The sequence below is a fragment of the Antennarius striatus genome, chromosome 6 (assembly GCF_040054535.1).
Source record: "Antennarius striatus isolate MH-2024 chromosome 6, ASM4005453v1, whole genome shotgun sequence".
Classification (NCBI taxonomy): domain Eukaryota; kingdom Metazoa; phylum Chordata; class Actinopteri; order Lophiiformes; family Antennariidae; genus Antennarius; species Antennarius striatus.
This window is the reverse complement of record NC_090781.1, coordinates 7609482-7626925: the sequence shown is the minus strand read 5'-3', so window position 1 is coordinate 7626925 and position 17444 is coordinate 7609482. Positions and strand designations below refer to the sequence as shown.

Below are 17444 nucleotides of genomic sequence, written 5' to 3'. Positions count from 1 at the left end.
CTTGATGATATATGAGGATCAGTGCTTACAGTGTAACAGCAACATTAATTTACCTTCGCCGTTACATGGCGGCGGCTCCCGTCCTCTGCTCGGTGACCTCCCGGACCTCAGGCGAACTCCCCGATTCGATGCTTTTTCAGTCAATTCTCTTCTTCTCTGACTTTGCTGCTGTGGGTTGTGAAAACATCACACCCTCATCACGTGCAGCCTCCTCTTTGCCTCGTCCATTTATCCCAATAAGACTCTGAGCTTTTCTTTCGTCTGCATTCGCCTCCGAGCTGGAACAACTACGCCATTGTTTGGCTCATCCAAACCGGTGAGGCAGAATAGAGGTGTGACGCCGCCTTGAACAGCTGGTGTAAAAGAGCCCCGGATACATAATCTGAAACCCTTGATACCTGTGTCATTCTGGAAGACAGGGTCAAATTTTGGGATTATTTCATTTTTACCGACAGATACAACGTAAAACATCGTGTTTTTTAGGGTTTCAAGTTTTTACGTTTAAGTTTAGTTTGGGATGAATCTCCAGAAGTCAATGCCACGTCCCCCTCACCCGAAGTGACAAAAACAAGTTTGTGTGTGTATGTGTGTGTGTGTGTGTGTGATTGTGTTTGCATGGGACGGGAGTCACGATTTACAATACATGTGGATGTGACGGAATCTCCCACTTGTTTCAGGCATCCCTTCCCTCTCCGTCTCTCTTTTACTCCGGCTGCTAATCAGCATTTGAAAGGCAGCTTTGACACTGAGAAAGAAAGTGATGGAGGGGTGGGGTGGGGGGGTGGATGGGTGGGGAGGGGAGGGGGGGACACAGGGAGGTGGGGGTAAACGAAAGCATGAGACACAGTGAGAGAGTGAGAGAGAGAGAGAGAGAGAGGCTGAGCCGAGGGGTTGTACAAGCATGCCTTTTATATTTACTACTGGCTGAGAGAGAGAGGGGAAGAGAGGGAGCAGCTGAAGGCAGAGACAACTGGTGCGCACGGCTTTCCCAAGAGGAAATGAAAAGAAAGAAGCTCAGCACGGAGAGTGAATGAGTGAGAGGGGGGAAAGGAAGGGTTGGAGGGAGCATGCCGGCTGGAGGGAGAGAGAGAGAAAGAGAGAAAGCGAGGAAGAGATTCTCACACTGGCTGCGTCCTAATCCGAGTCCATCTCCAAGAAGAAGCAGCGGAGCAGAGTGTTGGTGAAGTGAGACCGAGGAGAGCTACATCAGCCAGAGCTTCACTCACACGCACACACACACACACACACACTCACACACACACACACACACACACACACATACACACACACACACACACACACACACACACACACACACACACACACACACACACACACACACACACACACACACACACACACACTCCCAGTGTTTGTTTGCCGGTTTTGAGCTCAAGGTGCAGCTGGAGGAGGTGGTGGTGCTGAGGGTGGGGGTGGGGGTGGGGGTGGGTGGGGGGGGCACGGTCAGAGCAGAGCAAGGGACTTTGGAGAGGAGAGGAAGAAGAGGAGACAAAGTGGATCAGATCAGCAGCAGCAGACTGGATGTTGGAAATGTCCATCAGGTGAGTAGATCATGATCAAACAACTTTATGATCAACACACACACACACACACACGCACACACACACACACGCACACACACACACACGCACACACGCACACACGCACACACGCACACACACATTACAAAGTTGTGACTTTTTTAAATCAGATTTTTTTCTGTTTCAAATTTTGATGTTTCTCTAATTAAGATTCACTTTTGTTGAAGTTCTGTTCAAACTTTTTTGTTTTAAACCTGGAACGCTTTTTTTTTTTTTTTTTTTTTAATTTTTAAAAAAAATTTATTTCTTGCTCTGAGAGAAAATATCAGCAAGCAGTGGATAACTTTTAGCTGAGTATAATTAAGAGCTAAAATATTCACAATCGTTGCGTCTGATTAAATTTGTTGATCCACATTTAATAGAGAGACAATATCCTTCAAGTAATACATTTTTAAAATGAGGATAAAAGTTTCTTTTTAATATGACCTTTCCTGGACTTACTAAGGTCTCTTCATGCTGTACAACAAGAGATTTAAATGTACATTTTATTTTTTAAGTTTAAATGCATAGATAACCATACATATTAAAGGACTGCTCTATAATTCTAGTAAATTAATATCAATGGCTCTTTTGATTGGGTAATTACACAAAATCCTTCTCTTTATGGTATCACAGTTTATAGAAAATCCAGAAAGTGTCATTGTTTCATAAAAATTTTTTTCAGTACAAATATTTCAAACGCTGCTTCTCAGATAAGCCAAATAATTGTGACAGTTTGTCTTCTGTGCCGAACGACCACAGTTATAGATGACGGATGTTTGTGCTGGAGTTTCAGATGTGGCATCAGAGCGGAGAGTGTCTCTGGGTGTCCGTCTCCACCTGCAAAGGCAGAATCAGTCACAGCTTCCTGGCTTAGTAACGTGCGCTGCCTTCAGGGTTTTTGCAAGTGATCCAAGTCCCAAAAAATAGTAATAATTACACACCCTGACAAACACACTTTGTTTCCTGCTGCTGTAAAGTATATAACATCAGAGTGGTGATTTTTTTCTTCTTCTTTATTTGTCATTATTTGCAAGTGTTGGGTTAGAGTCTTGTCAGGAATAATCAGATCCTGAGTGGTTGAAACAATCATTTCACAAAGGTCAAAACGAGTGTGCAGACATGAGCGTGTGGGAATCTGTTGAGCTGCATTTCTACCAAAAAAGCATCATGTTCAAACTCACCTGCTGAGACATGAAGCACTAAACTGCCTCCAGAGCAGAGCCGCCCTTCCAGGGCGTCGTGATGGCATCAAGTGTTGCCACTAGTCCTCACTCACACGTGATCCTTGGCTTTTATTGTGAAGGGAGCGATGTTTGTTTTTTTGTCATCTTTGATACGCTGAATCTTCTCGTCTCACCGCCTGCGTTTCTTTAATAAAGACGGGATGAAGCAGAAACAGCAGCATTGACACAAAGCAGGGTCAGACCTTGTCATCGCATGTCGTGATGCAGTTTATACCCTGACCCACGGAGTCACTAAGCCTCTCCATCTGTTTCACTTCGAGCATGTGGTCATGACCCACCATTAGGCCTTTTTTTTTTTTTATTGCATCCAGATGCAGGTTTCTTCCTCTGGTTTTTGGACCGAAAGAGGTGTGTTGCATGCCAACAGGCAACTGTAAGACAGCCTGTCTGGGATTACTATATGAAAGTAAAAATGTCAGCGTGAAGGAGTCCTGCTTGAAGACAGCAGAAAAAAGTTGAAAAGGATTTAATGAAATGTATTTTCTGAGAGCCGGCAGATGAGCGCTGGTTTTACTCCTTCTTCCAAAGTATTTGTGTTTTTGTGGTGATGCTGCGAGGCTAAAATATGTATTTTTTCAGTTTCTGTATTAATTTTACACAAACAATGACAAGACAAAGTTGAAATCAATCATTTTGAAGTGTGTGTCACCTGGCAGACAGACGCATACTCACTTTTCATGACTCATGAACAAGTTCTGAGGTAAACACCTCGAACCTCATTTCCTCTCTCTGTTCCTCTTGATATTTTTATCAGTCTGATGCTGTCTTACACACACACCCCCCCCCCCCACACACACACACACATACACACACGCATGCACACATACACACACACCCACATGCACAGAGGTGGTCAATATCTGGTGTGTTGACAGAAAGCCGCTCACACACTCCTTGCTCACATGTGCGTGTGTCTGTGCGTGTGTGTGTGTGTGTGTGTGTGTGTGTGTGTGTGCGTGAAGAGCATTGACAGACAGTGTGTTGGTCTGTGACAGAGGGTGTCAGCGTGGTGTCAGGGAGATGTGTTTAGTGTCACACTCTGCTGACCTGATCTCCGGTCAGACTGTCCACTCCGGCCCCTCTGTGGCTCCTTACATAACCCCCGCTGTCATTCACACGTCGACCTGAAGGGATCAACACACACACACACACACACACACGCACACACACACACACACACGCAGCTACTTCCTCTTATGTGTGTGTTGTATAGGTATTTGCCCTTCCGGTCCTGTTTCTAAAAATCCGTACGTCAGACTCCGCCTCCACATCTCCATCACAATCACTCTGTCATGTCTTCATTTCCTTCTGTCTGTTCTCTAACTTATGCCAACATAAATTAGCAGCAAATCCTAAAGTATTAAAACAAAGCTGCGTGCTCCAAGCGATGTGTGGGAATATGGTGCGAGGCCAGCGGGGTTTGCCTGGTTTCCCCCAGCGTTCTGCACGACACCTACACAACTTTCACAACTCCTATCAAGAGTTTGACACCGCTCTGCACTCTGACATTTGCACCATGCTAATTGACGTGTCTGTATTAGCATGTGGACGTCTCTGCTGGCTTGCAAAGCGAGCATGTGCTTTCAAGCTGATGCACACATGTCTCTGTGAGTGTGTGTGTGTGTGTGTGTGTGTGTGTGTGTGTGTGTGTGTGCTGGAGAGAGCGAGTGACCCTGTGCACTGTGCTTTGGCCTGTGGTTATTTGGAGGTCAGTGCTGATGTGGTCTCTGCCTGCGGGAGTGGATTTACCATCTTCTGCCTTATAGAGACCTGCATCCACTTAGCTGACTCTTCCACACTCAGAAAAAGACAACTTTCTGCTTTTTTCTCTTTTTTTTTTTTGCCTTTTTTGTTTGTTCACAAGAAACTGTTTCTTAGCTGCGGAGATTATTTGAACTCCAGAACCAATGTGGAGCTATATGAAAACATATATCTCTTTTACATGTGACCACGTTCAAAATAAGCAGCCTTTCTGTAACCTTTGGTCGTGCCTTATATCAGGGTCGGCTCACTTTTAAAGCCAGAACGGATCGCTGCTGTAATTCTGACTTGGGCTGAAGAATTTTCTCTTTCATGCAAGAGGTCATGGATGGTTAAAATCACAATGGACTGAAATCTTTTTGTCTGTTTTTGCTTCTCCAAATGAAATATTTTGAGGTGTTTTGAACTTTATTTTTTATTTCTACTTTTAAATTGCTCGGGGCAACCATTTTTATTTTTGCCTCCTGTGTTTCCCTTTTATCAGAGGAGCCTTTTTTTTTTTTTTACTCCCCTTAAATCATATAATTTGCATTTTATTTTAAAAATACTTTTCCAGAAGTAACACTTCAGTTGAATTTCCACTGAAAACACTGAATTGTAAAGATGAAGTTTCCACCCTTGTCCAGGTTATTTTGCTTAAAATTGTTGATTGCATGCATTTCATCACTTTTAGTGTTGAGCAGGGAATCACATCCAATTTATCTGAGGGAATCACAGGAGAGCAGCAGATTTGATTTGGTCTAAACTGTAAACATAGATGATTTCATTCAGTAATGACTTCATATTTAATACAGTGCAGGTGAAGTGCAGCCTCTCTGAGCTGGATGTTAATTATGACAGACATAGATTGGATTCTGCGTTAGCTCCACGCCCGTAAGGAGTGGACATGAAAGCCGACTCACCAAAGCCTCTAATAAAAGAGGAGGAGGAGAGCGATATTGATTACCAAGGGTGAACATTAGCAAATCTGTTTCTCCTTTTTTCATGCATGTGTTCATCTGTCCATCATTTCTCTCTCTGATTTGCCTTCTTCTGCTTCAACTTCTGCTGCCTCCACCCCCCCCCATCCCGTCTTCATCCACCCCTCTAATCATTTATTTATTGCAGATCTCTTTATTATGTATTCTTCCAGTTTAGGGACGTCCACGCCGTGACTGTCGGGTGCTGGTTCGCCCACTCAGGCTTTTATCATCATTCCTTTACACCCTTCATACCCCTCCTCTTCCTCCTCATCACTGCATAGATACCTGGGGGCGGGCGGGGTCACTTTGGACCAATCTAACGCCATATTGATTCCATTAGATAATTAATGACCCAGGCAGGGGCCAGGGAGGAGCAAATGCGAGGGTTAGGAGACATGTGGGGGTTGAGTATGACGGGAAAGCCGAGGGAGGGGGGCGGCCTAAGGCCCTTGAGAGTTGGCGAGAACCTTGGCTTGGGAATGACTCGTCAAGGTCAACCACAATTGGGGCTTCGTTATGGAAGCAGAATGCCGAGTGAGATAGAATATGGAATACTGATAGCGAGATGTGGTTGGGGGGGGGGGGTTGGGGGGGGGGTTATGACCAGCAGCTGTCGATTGATCAGCGGCTGAAAAATTGTACTTTAAAAAGTCTTTTGACTTCCAAATCCTGAGGTCCAACCAGGGCCGTAATGCATGATAAGTAGTTTTGAGCCGTCCAACCAGAATACCAAACTTCATCTCCTTGGATGCTCCAGACACTCATTTACAACAACATGAAAGGCAAGATAGAAAAGTAGCTACATCAAATATTCTGCTCATGTTATATCCCACCATGTTTTCTACATCTTTGGTGATATGGAGCGTGCTCTATTTAATAAAAAATATTTACAGAAACATCATGCATCACTGTTGTATGTGGACTCCACTTCTACCTTGGGTTGGAGATAATTAAAGACTGGTTGGGGTTGGAAAAATGATGAGGGCTGTCTAAAAACCTTGAAAATTTTATTTGAGTAATCATTAAAAAATTACTAGTGAGCAAAGTTTTAATATTGGGTAAAAACTAATGCCAGCTTCTCCTTACTTGGGTTTTTGCTTTTATTGGATAGTTGTCAATTTAGAAGTGTCTGGAAATGCGAGATGATGGTGATGCTCATGGCTCTTGCGAGTTGCAGATAAACAAGTATATGAGGCTCTTTTCTGCTCATGTGTTAGCTGCTTTGGTTCGTAAAAAAAGTTAGAGGGCATCTCTCTTTACAGGAAGTGAACTTTACACTTTAAACTTGATGAAAATACTTGAGGAACATCGGGATCATCTCCCCATTTCCTGTATCGTCCACTGCTCTGTAAGAACAATCATCCTGATATTTGACATTTTACTAAGTGAAACTGAAATGTTTTTTTTTCTCAAATCAAGTATATTTTTCATAATTTGCCAAAAACCATAAAAAGCCTCTGAAGTGTAAAATCCTCCTATACACACTACTTCCTATATAAAGCTCACCTTTGCATGATCACAGCTTGCATTTAGTCTCCAGTGGGCAATGAGAGCGACTCTGCCTCCACATTCACAGTCTTGGCCAACCTCTGCATTGGACCCCAGGGGTTGGAGAGATGAGGCATAAAACAACCGTGTCTCTACCTAGGGGAGCTGGTGGCATGGCTGTGCAGCTATTGTCTGTCTGCGTGCTGTTTGACTTAAATGTGTTCATTTGCCTGATGCCCCCGACTCCCTTCGGGGGGAGGAGGGGCGTGCTAACGAACCTCTGACAGCTGGAGGCCCTAATTAAACGTCTCTGCTGAAAATAAACAGCGCTAAAGCCAAAGCGAGCAGCCAGGGAGGAGCAGCGGCTGCATTTGCTTGCCATGGCGCCTGCCTCTTGGATGCCGTTGAACCTGTGCCAAGAGAGTATGGCTCTATAGTGTAGAGGTCTCAAGCACTCAGGTATACACTCGCACATACACTGCACTTAATGAATATGTAGCACTGCAGCAACACATAGCGAACACCTGCGGTCACACTCGATACAGGTTGATCTCTTCAGCAGTGGGCGCAGAGTATTTTTACTCTCAGTACTCCCAGATGTCACAATTTCCTTTTTCCATCTATTTCCCACTGTTCCATTACAGAACACTGTTGAGCAGATTGTTACACACTCTCGGTCTAGATGACACCTCTGACATTCAGCCTGTGCTACTGCTGCTGCTGCTTGCTAGCCGGAGCATTAGCAGTCAAAGTAGCGGGGTCCATTTGGATGAGTGCATTAATGGGCTGCCCAACCTGTGACAAGGTTATGAGACTGATTGAATAATTACTGTGGAGGCCCCTGTCCATTACGCCCGTGTCGGCCCAGACAGAGCGAGATGCAGAAAGATGGAGAGATAGTTGGGGACAGAAAGATGGAGGTATGGATTAGATAAGCGTAGATAGGGTCAATTAAGAGATAAAGATACAGGTAGGGGATGGGAAAGGGGTTGTGTGTGTGTTTGTTAGGGAGCGTAAATGTGGCGAGTAAATTGCTTCCTGTCTCCTTTTTGATCCCTCCGTTCTACTGTATGCAGCCTAATATAACGTGTTGGGTATTTATTCAGCTGTGATAGTGAAGGTGACAAAGGTGAAGTTGTTGAACAGAGGTGAGGCGTCCTCTGTCTGCTCTGCTCTAGACTCGCTATAAAGAGCGCTGGCAGTGTGTGCCAAAGACGCAGCATAAGGTTCACATAGATGTACTAAATCTTAATTCTCTCAATACAAATGTCTGCGGAACAAGATAAATCTAGGATTATGAAATCAACAAGTTTTATCAAATTATCTATTTCATTTTGAAAAACTCTTGGAGTTCCATAGAACTATAAATAGTTGACTTCCACGTACAGACATTGAAGCATGATTAGCCAAAAATTCAGTACAGAAGTTCAGACTCTTCATTGGGATGCACTATAATTAATTACACTCTGATGTATTAATATAATGACAAACTCTTGTGACACCTACAGTATAAAGGTTGTCCAGCCCTGTTTGTCTCCTAGAGGAGTGCTGGGTCTATACAGACCCTTGTAGAGCAGCTACTTTATTAACTTTCTAGTGCAGTGCAAGAACAAGTGCAAATTGTAGTAGCTGAGATGTGCTGAAGAGTCTGTCAGAAAATCTTGGTGGTTAAGGGGCCATTTACCCAGCACCTGTTTCTATTAAGTATAAATTTTGTTGTATTTTGGCTGTTCGTTTGCATGAGAACAACATTTAAAAACTCAAACTTGTGAAACGTGCACTAGAGTGTAATGTTCTGCAATCGTTGTTCAAGCGGAAGTGTTTTCCTTGAAATGATGACGTCACAGAGACACTGCGGTTTCAGTCACGTAGGGTTGCTGAACAAAAGCAAACAAGCAATCTGGGAGTTTCTGGTTTTGTTTGAGCCAATTCTGATTTGCTGAACTCCAGCGTCGCTACCATGTTCTCATTCTGTGCTGTTGCCTTTGGAAAAGGTGCCCCACCAACTCCTGCTCTGATATGCACATTACAACATCTTGAGACTTTTTCGTGGGTCTTTGTGAACTGGGGTAATTTCGCAAATGTGCCTCCTTGAACTTAAAACTTTTTCAACATAGCAAAGAAAAACATCTCTTCTCAGCCAGTATGTTGTGGAGTAAACACAACCCTAGAGTCTTTTTGATGGTTGTGACTGAACGGAATCTGCCTTGAGAAGCAACAAGATAAATCAGCTCTTGTCGTCTAGACAGTCATGGTGCTGGTGGCTGATGACTCTGCTGAGACTGATAAAGCTGAACAGTCTGATGAAATAAAGAAACTGGTGAAACTGCAATGGCTGGGCAAATATGAAAGGTGTGAATAACAGGATGAGAAACTACAGTCTAAATGTGCAAAGAACATTCTTCCTGACTGAAGTTTCCCAGGGGTGTAATTCCTCTATGGATGGCAGCGTAGGTCATTCCAATACTTACACATACGAAGTTATCTATTCTCTTTCCATTAAATGTGATAAGACATCAATGAAACCTAGTTACTTTTGTTGCATCCTGACTTTTACACTTATGCTAAAATCTTCCTTTTTATCCCATACATAATTTGTCAGGTGGCGTGTATTTATGACCAGATATGAGTGTGGTAAGGATCCCATCAGCTTCAGCTACCCCAGACTAAATTATAGTGGGCTGTCATGCTAAAATAAGGTGGTGAACATAAATTTGTCTGAACATGAGTACATTAGCATTGTCGCTGTGAGCAGGTAAAACGTAGCGTGACAGAACTGCTTGCGTGACTCTAGACCTGCAGAGCAGTAAGTCCACTTTCGAAGCGACATCAATGTATGATCAAGCATTAGATGCTTGTAGGAGATATATGGGGGTAAATATTCATATACCCACTTCTTCAGTTTCCATTGGAGCCAATCTTTTTATCACTGACCTGAGACCATGTTAGTGGTAGAAATCATAAATCTTTGCCTAAAACTACTTAAGGTAAGTGGATGACCTGACCTCCCCTTTCAACAGCGATTCGTTCTTTGGGTTAAATCCCTCAACGACTCTGTTCCCTCTGAAATCGCTCCAAGAACTTTTCATGCATATATTTAATATTGGCTGTTTCAGCCTAGATTTGTGAAATGATTTCTGCCAAACCTGCCCAGCTTCTGCTGACCTCTCTTAGTTAAGGTCAGCCTAGCCATGCTTAAACTGAAGACATAATCTATTTTCGACTGGCCTGGCAAAGCTCTACCGAGTTGAATGTGCTGACCCGGCCAGGCCAAAGGGAAAAAAGTGTTACAGAGTGAGAGAAAGTAAAAGAGACGCAGGGCATCTCAGGCCCAAGGGCATGACACCATCATGCTCGGGGCCACGCCAGCCCTTTAAATGTCAACGCGGTACAAAGGTTGGGAGGGGAGGGGCGTAGGGGAGGACCGGGCCACTCTTTGAGGACGAGAAGAATATTGGCAACTATCACTACAGGAGGGAAGCGTTGGAGTCCGACAGGAGGCAGGAGTGGATGTGGAGATGACAGCATGTGCTCCATATTTGAGGCGTTTGCTCCAGTAGCAGACACGTTTGAATAACCTGAGGGTGGAACGTGTTATTGTCTTTCTTTCCTGAATGGAGACTTCAAATGGAGACAGACTCCCAAGATTTTCCTTTCCCTTCAATCATAAAATAGTTAGCTAAAAAACAAACTGAGCTGACGATTTTATTTAATTTTAATACCCCAACGAAACAAGTGCTGTCTCAATTTGACTATTTGATATCTGTTATTGGTTTGATTCACTTACTCCCCCCCCCTCTTCTGTTGTCTTTCATGGGTCTCCAGATCTGAGTCTGTCATATTCTCAGCCAATCAGAGCCTTCGTTAACAGCAGCGTCGGCACAGGATTGGGAGAAGGATGACAACCATGCCGTTTGTCAGCGAGGGGAAGTGCGTGAGTGTGGAGTGGGATTTCCTACAAGGACTACTAGCCAAGCCTCCCACCCTACCTTGGTGAGAAACCCCCCAACAACACACACACACATACACACACACACACTCACAAACAGATAGATACTGTATAAGCCTTTGTGCATGTCCATGAATTAATCTCTGCAAGGTGATATCCATGCATTAACCGCTTTGCACACACTGTCAGCCTGAAGAATTTCCCATCAATGCAACACAATCCAGACGACACAAGTCTGATCTCCTAATGCTGCACATCACCTGCATTGTTGCTCCGCCGCCCATTCTGGAGCTGTGAATCCCCTCCCTTAGTGGGAGATTAAGTAAATTTAGCCAGAATTATTAATGGGCAGTCATTTACAGGCGGATATAAAAACTAAGCAGAATCAATGTGCATGTATTGATTGTTCCCGGTGGCTGGGGTCGAGTCAGTATAATAATGAGATGTTACAGAGGCAGTTCACAACGGGCACACACACACACATACACACAGAGAGAGAGAAAATCACAGGGTTTATTCCACTTATTGTGGAATAGCAAGGAGAACTACAACAGCTGTGTCAGCTGATTAAGACATAAGCACATGTACACACACTATGTACAGGTTTTTTTTCTTTGTTCTTTTCTTTCTTTCAATCACACATGCATCCAAACGAGATGTTATAGAGACAGCCCACAACACACACACACACAGGCACACACACACACACACACACCCTCGTACACACACACACACACACATTGTTCCAGCCCACCACCAACACAAATTGTGAAGTGGCTGTGACAACATAATTCCACCACTCAGGCCCCATTGAGGAGAGTCAATACCCAATCAGAGAGACAGGCTACCTGAGCCCTGGCCCCCCTCTGTCACTCTGCCCCTCCCTCCACTATTGATCCTTCAATCACGGCTCCAGCTCACTAGCCCGGGACCAGATGAGGGAGAGAGGCGGAGAGGGTGGAAGTGAGGGGCTTGAGGGAGGGGAAAGCAGGAGATAGGCGATGAGAGATTGTGTATGTGTGTTCACTTATGGATTTTGCGGCAAATGGCATTATTAGGACTGTGCTGCTGCAGATAGAAGGAGGGAGTTTGTCTGTAATTACCTGGCCAATCTGCAATGGAGCGGAGTGGAGATTGTTTCACTTGAATTGCAAGAGCCATTCCCAGAATATGTGTTTATGAAATGAGTTTTTTTGATTGATGCTCTGGTCATCAGAGCAAGAATCAATCAACAGGTGGCCAGTAAATGGTGATTATGTGATACCCGTTGGCGGTTTCTCCCGTCATGCTCAATGCTGATCAACACTGGCCATCTTTCCTATCTTTCTTTTCTTTTCCTCACCCCCCCTCCCCAGTGTCTAATACGCTCTGCTCACTCACCCCTCAGTCTGCAGAACCTGCGTAAAGAGAAGTCTCGCAATGCAGCTCGCTCACGACGGGGGAAGGAGAATTTCGAGTTCTTTGAGCTGGCCAAGATGCTGCCGCTACCCGGCGCCATCACCAGCCAGCTGGACAAGGCTTCAGTCATCCGGCTGACCATCAGCTACCTGCACATGCGCACCTTTGCCAGCCAGGGAGATCCACCCTGGAGCCCTCTGATGGAGGGAGACAGCAACTGCAGTAAAGGTGAGCACAAAGGGCCGGAAAGGTTACCACAGCTAAGAAACCTGCATTGATTCACTACAGTTTAGTTCATTTATAAAGTCCAGCAGAGTGTGATCCTGATCCGAAAGTCATTCTAAAGTTTTTTTCTAAAGGGTGGCTCTTTAGTACCTTTATCTGTCCTTTTTCGTCTTATTTCTGCACATTTATGAAGCAATTACACAAGTATAAGGGATCCTTTTCAGAACTGATGGTTAATTTTGGTCTTAAGACCTATTACAGGGCTGTATATACTTTTTAGGATGCGGGGATCATGACCATATTTTAGATTTTATTATAAAAGGATTGAAGCTGTAATTTTCCAACCAAATCTATGAATGAAAATGAAGAAAGAAAACCAATGACCTTGTATTGTATTGTCTGCTCAAAATGTTTTGGCGTTACGATGGAGTTTTGACTCATGACTGAGATGAATTATCATTAGTCTATAAGATAAATCAATATCATAAAAATAAATACATTAATGTGTGTGTTACCAAAGTGCACAAACCTCTGAAGTCAAGGTGTGAACAAATCAAGATCTTCAACAGTGAGATCTGCCCACTCACTCCCACCTACAAAAATAAAATCCCATAAAGTCCAACTCAGTCCTATAGTGACCACCATTAGCTGGGCCATCTGTGTCAGACGACAACAAGCCAGCAAAACACACACACACACACACACACACACACACACACACACGCACGCACGCAAGCACACACACATGCTTAAAGAGCAATCACACAAAAACTGTGCATAAGCTCTTTTAAGTAGGATTTATGTGTTTATGAGTGTGCCTTTGTGTGTGTGCGAGAGAGAGAGTTGATACACAAAGAGGGAGGGAACTATTGGCTGATTTGTAATTACAGAAATTAACTATATAATGAGGACAGTGTAATTATAAAGCCTGTCTAATTGCTACTATTACTGAGGGGAAATGATGCCGCTACAGTACAATTAGAGGTGTGTGTGTGTGTGTGTGTGTGTGTGTGTGTGTGTGTGTGTGTGTGTGTGTGTGTGTGTGTGTGTGTGTGTGTGTGTGTGTGTGTGTGTGTGTGTGTGTGTGTGTTTGTGTGAATGTGAGTGCTTGTGTGTGTGAAAAAAAAGCATACTATATATATTACATATTATATATTATAGGTTTGTTTGTGGCTGAGTGTACTTTGTTTTTCCACAGTATGCATCACACTGGTTTAAATGCTGTAATTAAATGGTGTCTAGAATCTATAGGGCTGATAATAATTAATGCTTTTGTCAGAATTCTTAACAGCAGCTTTATTAGTTTTACACATAAAGGTCAGATTAGTCATCATGGGTGTCACTGCAGATGTTTTACATCGTCTATTGTTTCAAAAATAGGATTTTACTTTGGCGAATGAAAGTAGGAGTACAGTGTTCAATCAATGAGTACCAGTTAAAGGGCATAATTTTGTTTTTTATAAAATATATAAATTATTAAAGAGTTAAGTTTTTCTTCTTTGTTGTATTTGATTTTCTGTTTCTTTATATTTCTTTCACCAATAAAATAACCAAATATTTGATATTTGATGAAATATTGATAGCATAAGGTAATATTAGAATAAGGCAGAATAATAGTGAGAAACTATCCTGGAAATGGTATGCAGCCATAGTAATAATAATAATGATGATAACAACAACAACAACAACAACAACAACAACAACAATAATAATAATTATTTTAATCATGATGATGATGATGATGATGATGATGATGATGATGATGATGATGATGATGATGATGATGATGATGATGATAATAATAATAATAATAATAATAATAATAATAATAATAATAATAATAATAATAATAATAATAATGAGAAGAAGAAGAAGAAGAAAATAAGACAACCAAAATTGTTCAGTTTGATAGTTAAACCGTAGGGCAAAAAAATCTAGCTTTTTTTAAAATGGTCTTTGGAATTTTTTGTCTTTTTTGTGACATTTATGTTACTATGCAAACTCTCAGATGACAACACACGGAGCATGAAACCAGTACAATCTAAAGCACCTCATATTTCCAATGTTCAGTGTGATGCACTAATTTCAGTCTGTAATTATAAACTATAGAGTCTCAATATCTGGCCATATGGGTATGAACAGCCGACCAGAAACCCGTAAATGAAAAGCATTCCCTTTTTATTGTTTGATACTAAAATGTTGAGCAGCGTCACCGCAGAATGTTCAGAATGAATCCGCTGGGATTCTTTGATATCTAATCAACCTTGCAGCGCTTCACAATCCGAATGAGGGATGTCCACACACTTTCCTGCTTCCACACAGCCGTGGCCTTGACTGAACACCACAAACACTCTTCGGCCTTGATAAAAATACCTGATGTTTGAAAAAGTAGTGTTTACTGTCCTCTGCTTCAACTAAAAGTGTTATAACAAGATAAATAAGAGTTGTATTATGTCCACTGCAATAAGAAGCACAATACCTGTTAATGACTAAAATCCTGCCGCTGCTTCGTGAAGGTCATGAACACACACATCAGCTGAAGTTATTTCGACAATGTGAAGTAGTGTGAACATTTTCTGAACCGCGCCGTGACCTGATATCTCTAACAATTTATTGAATGTATTTTGAGTTTTTTTCACAAGACGGTCACACAGACTCAGTGAGGCCAAGGCAGAAAATGGGATGATAACTTGTACGTCATCTTAAACAAGCCTACCCACATCGCTTTGGCAAGGTTTAAAGTGTGACATGTGACGTTAGTTTCTTTAGTGGAATTTGGTATCAACCAAGAGGAAAGGGCAGGAAATATTAGAGGGAAAGAGGAGAGGAAGGAAAGGAGTATATGGGGGAGAGGGGTGCTGCATTCCTCCACTCTCCCCCTTGTTTGAGGGTTTTGGACGGAGCGATGGCCGGAGAGGGACGAGGGAAGGAAAAGGTGGAGGATGGAGGAGAGGAGAGAGATGGAGGGAAGGGGAGGGGCCAGTGTGGCTTTTGTCTGCTTCCCACGTTTCAAAGCCAGTCTTGAAAAATGAATAGACAGAGGGAAATCAATTGCATGACCTTCACAGAAAGAAAGAGAGAGATTGAGAGAGCAGGAGAGGCGGGACGGAAGGAGGAGAGAGACAGATTATGGAAGGACGGAGCAAACGGAAAGGCTGAAGGGAGGAAAAGTAAAATGACCCATGATGTTCATTTCCATTCAGTGTGTGTGTTTGAACAGTGCATTGAAGGATAAACCGTTTTATTTCAAATCATTCATATTTGAAACCCTCTCTGCACTGAGTAAATTTTGCTTTGCCTTGTTTTTCTATTTCCCTGTCTTCTAAAATGTCACATTAAAAGATAATTCTTTTTTTTTTTTTTAAACCAGAGCCTTTTATTTTTTTTTGTCGTCTTTTGGTAAAATTGTATCCGCACTACTGACAGGAATTATTAAGGAGCTGTGTGACGAGACCAGATACACAAGGATGAGACGGGATGTAAACAAGCAAAACCATTTTATTTGACCGCAACTATAAGTAATAATCCCTGATTGGACAGGACGATTGTGTGTGTGTGTGCACGCGCGTGTGTGTGTGTGCATAAACATGAAAGACAACCCACAGGCCTTTGACACACAATCTGTTCACTCCCTGCTGGTTCAGTTGTATGGAATGGAACTAAATAGCATAATGGAGTCATTTTTTTCACCCACTTCTGCACAAAAATAGCATTATTTTAGTTTATGGACATATAGTATTCATTATTTGTCAAAACTGAAATGAAAACATGTTAAAATCATTAGCATTCTGCTACTGAATATTGGTTGGTCAGTTAAGGACAAAACATTTTGTCTAAACCACAGAGAGTCTCCAGAACCAGAAGGACGTTCATTAGTAGCAGAGATATTCCCCCAATGCTAACGCTACTAAAGTAGCTTACTGGTCTGTGGTTCATGTAAATAAAGTTTTTGCACAACAATTACATCGAACACAAACAGTGGACACAGTTTGTTTTCGGAGACATATTTTAGCTTGAACATTTGTTTAGAGAACTTCCATCTGGTTCGGCTCTGACAGTAGAGCCCACACCCGGCCTCTAGCGGTTGGTGCATGTTTGATTTACTCTGTAGTTCTATGCTGTATGCCCCCCACCCCCCATCACATATTTAAAGCTACAAGAGCCCTAAACTTAAGTTAATCATTTCATTTAATCGCTTTTTCATTCTTTATTCCTGTCGTCTTGTTGCCTTGTTGTGAGGGTGTGAATGGGTGTGGCCTATTGCACCTACGACCACCTCAGTCGTGATGTCACGAGGACAAACTCGAGAATCAAACAGAGATCGACATCTTACAGATAAAACATAAAATGTGTTTTTCCATAAATGTAATTCAAACATATCTTCACCATTTTTGTGTTTTAATTTCTTGTTTCCTATCACTGCGCATTAAATAGCCCATTTTATGTGAGTTAATATATACAGCATGATCAATACCACAAGCTGTGCTGATAAATAATCCGGTGAGTACATTTATCATAATGAACACGAGAGCCAGCAAGTGAAAGAAAATCTGCTTCACAATTTGGGGATGTTAAACGACGTAGTCCACTTTTTTTGTTTTTGTTTTGTTTTGCTGATTTATTTATTTATTTATTTTTCCAATTTTGGGTTGCATAAATTCTTTCTACAAAAATGCAACGAGTCAACTTTTATCGGGCCTTGCAGAATGTGGAGATCTGTCTTCTGCAAGGTACAGTACAATGACAAGTCAGTGCCAGCAACAGGGCCGGCTGAAGTGTTTTAGTGTCTCTGTTAGTGAGGTCAAACACACCTCTCTACTCCCCAGTGTTGCTG

The 17444-nt window shown here is 42.6% G+C and overlaps 1 protein-coding gene across 1 annotated transcript in view; it reads left to right on the top strand.

The window, feature by feature from the left end:
• Positions 1 to 1467: 1467 nt before the first annotated feature.
• The window catches only part of npas1 (neuronal PAS domain protein 1), a 34624-nt gene continuing 18647 nt past the window's right edge, over positions 1468 to 17444 (top strand). The window contains exons 1-3 of the mRNA XM_068317606.1: positions 1468 to 1562; positions 10864 to 11031; positions 12375 to 12613. Coding sequence (XP_068173707.1) covers positions 10937 to 11031; positions 12375 to 12613 — 334 coding nt within the window. The 5' untranslated portion in view covers positions 1468 to 1562; positions 10864 to 10936. The remainder of the gene's footprint in view (positions 1563 to 10863; positions 11032 to 12374; positions 12614 to 17444) is intronic.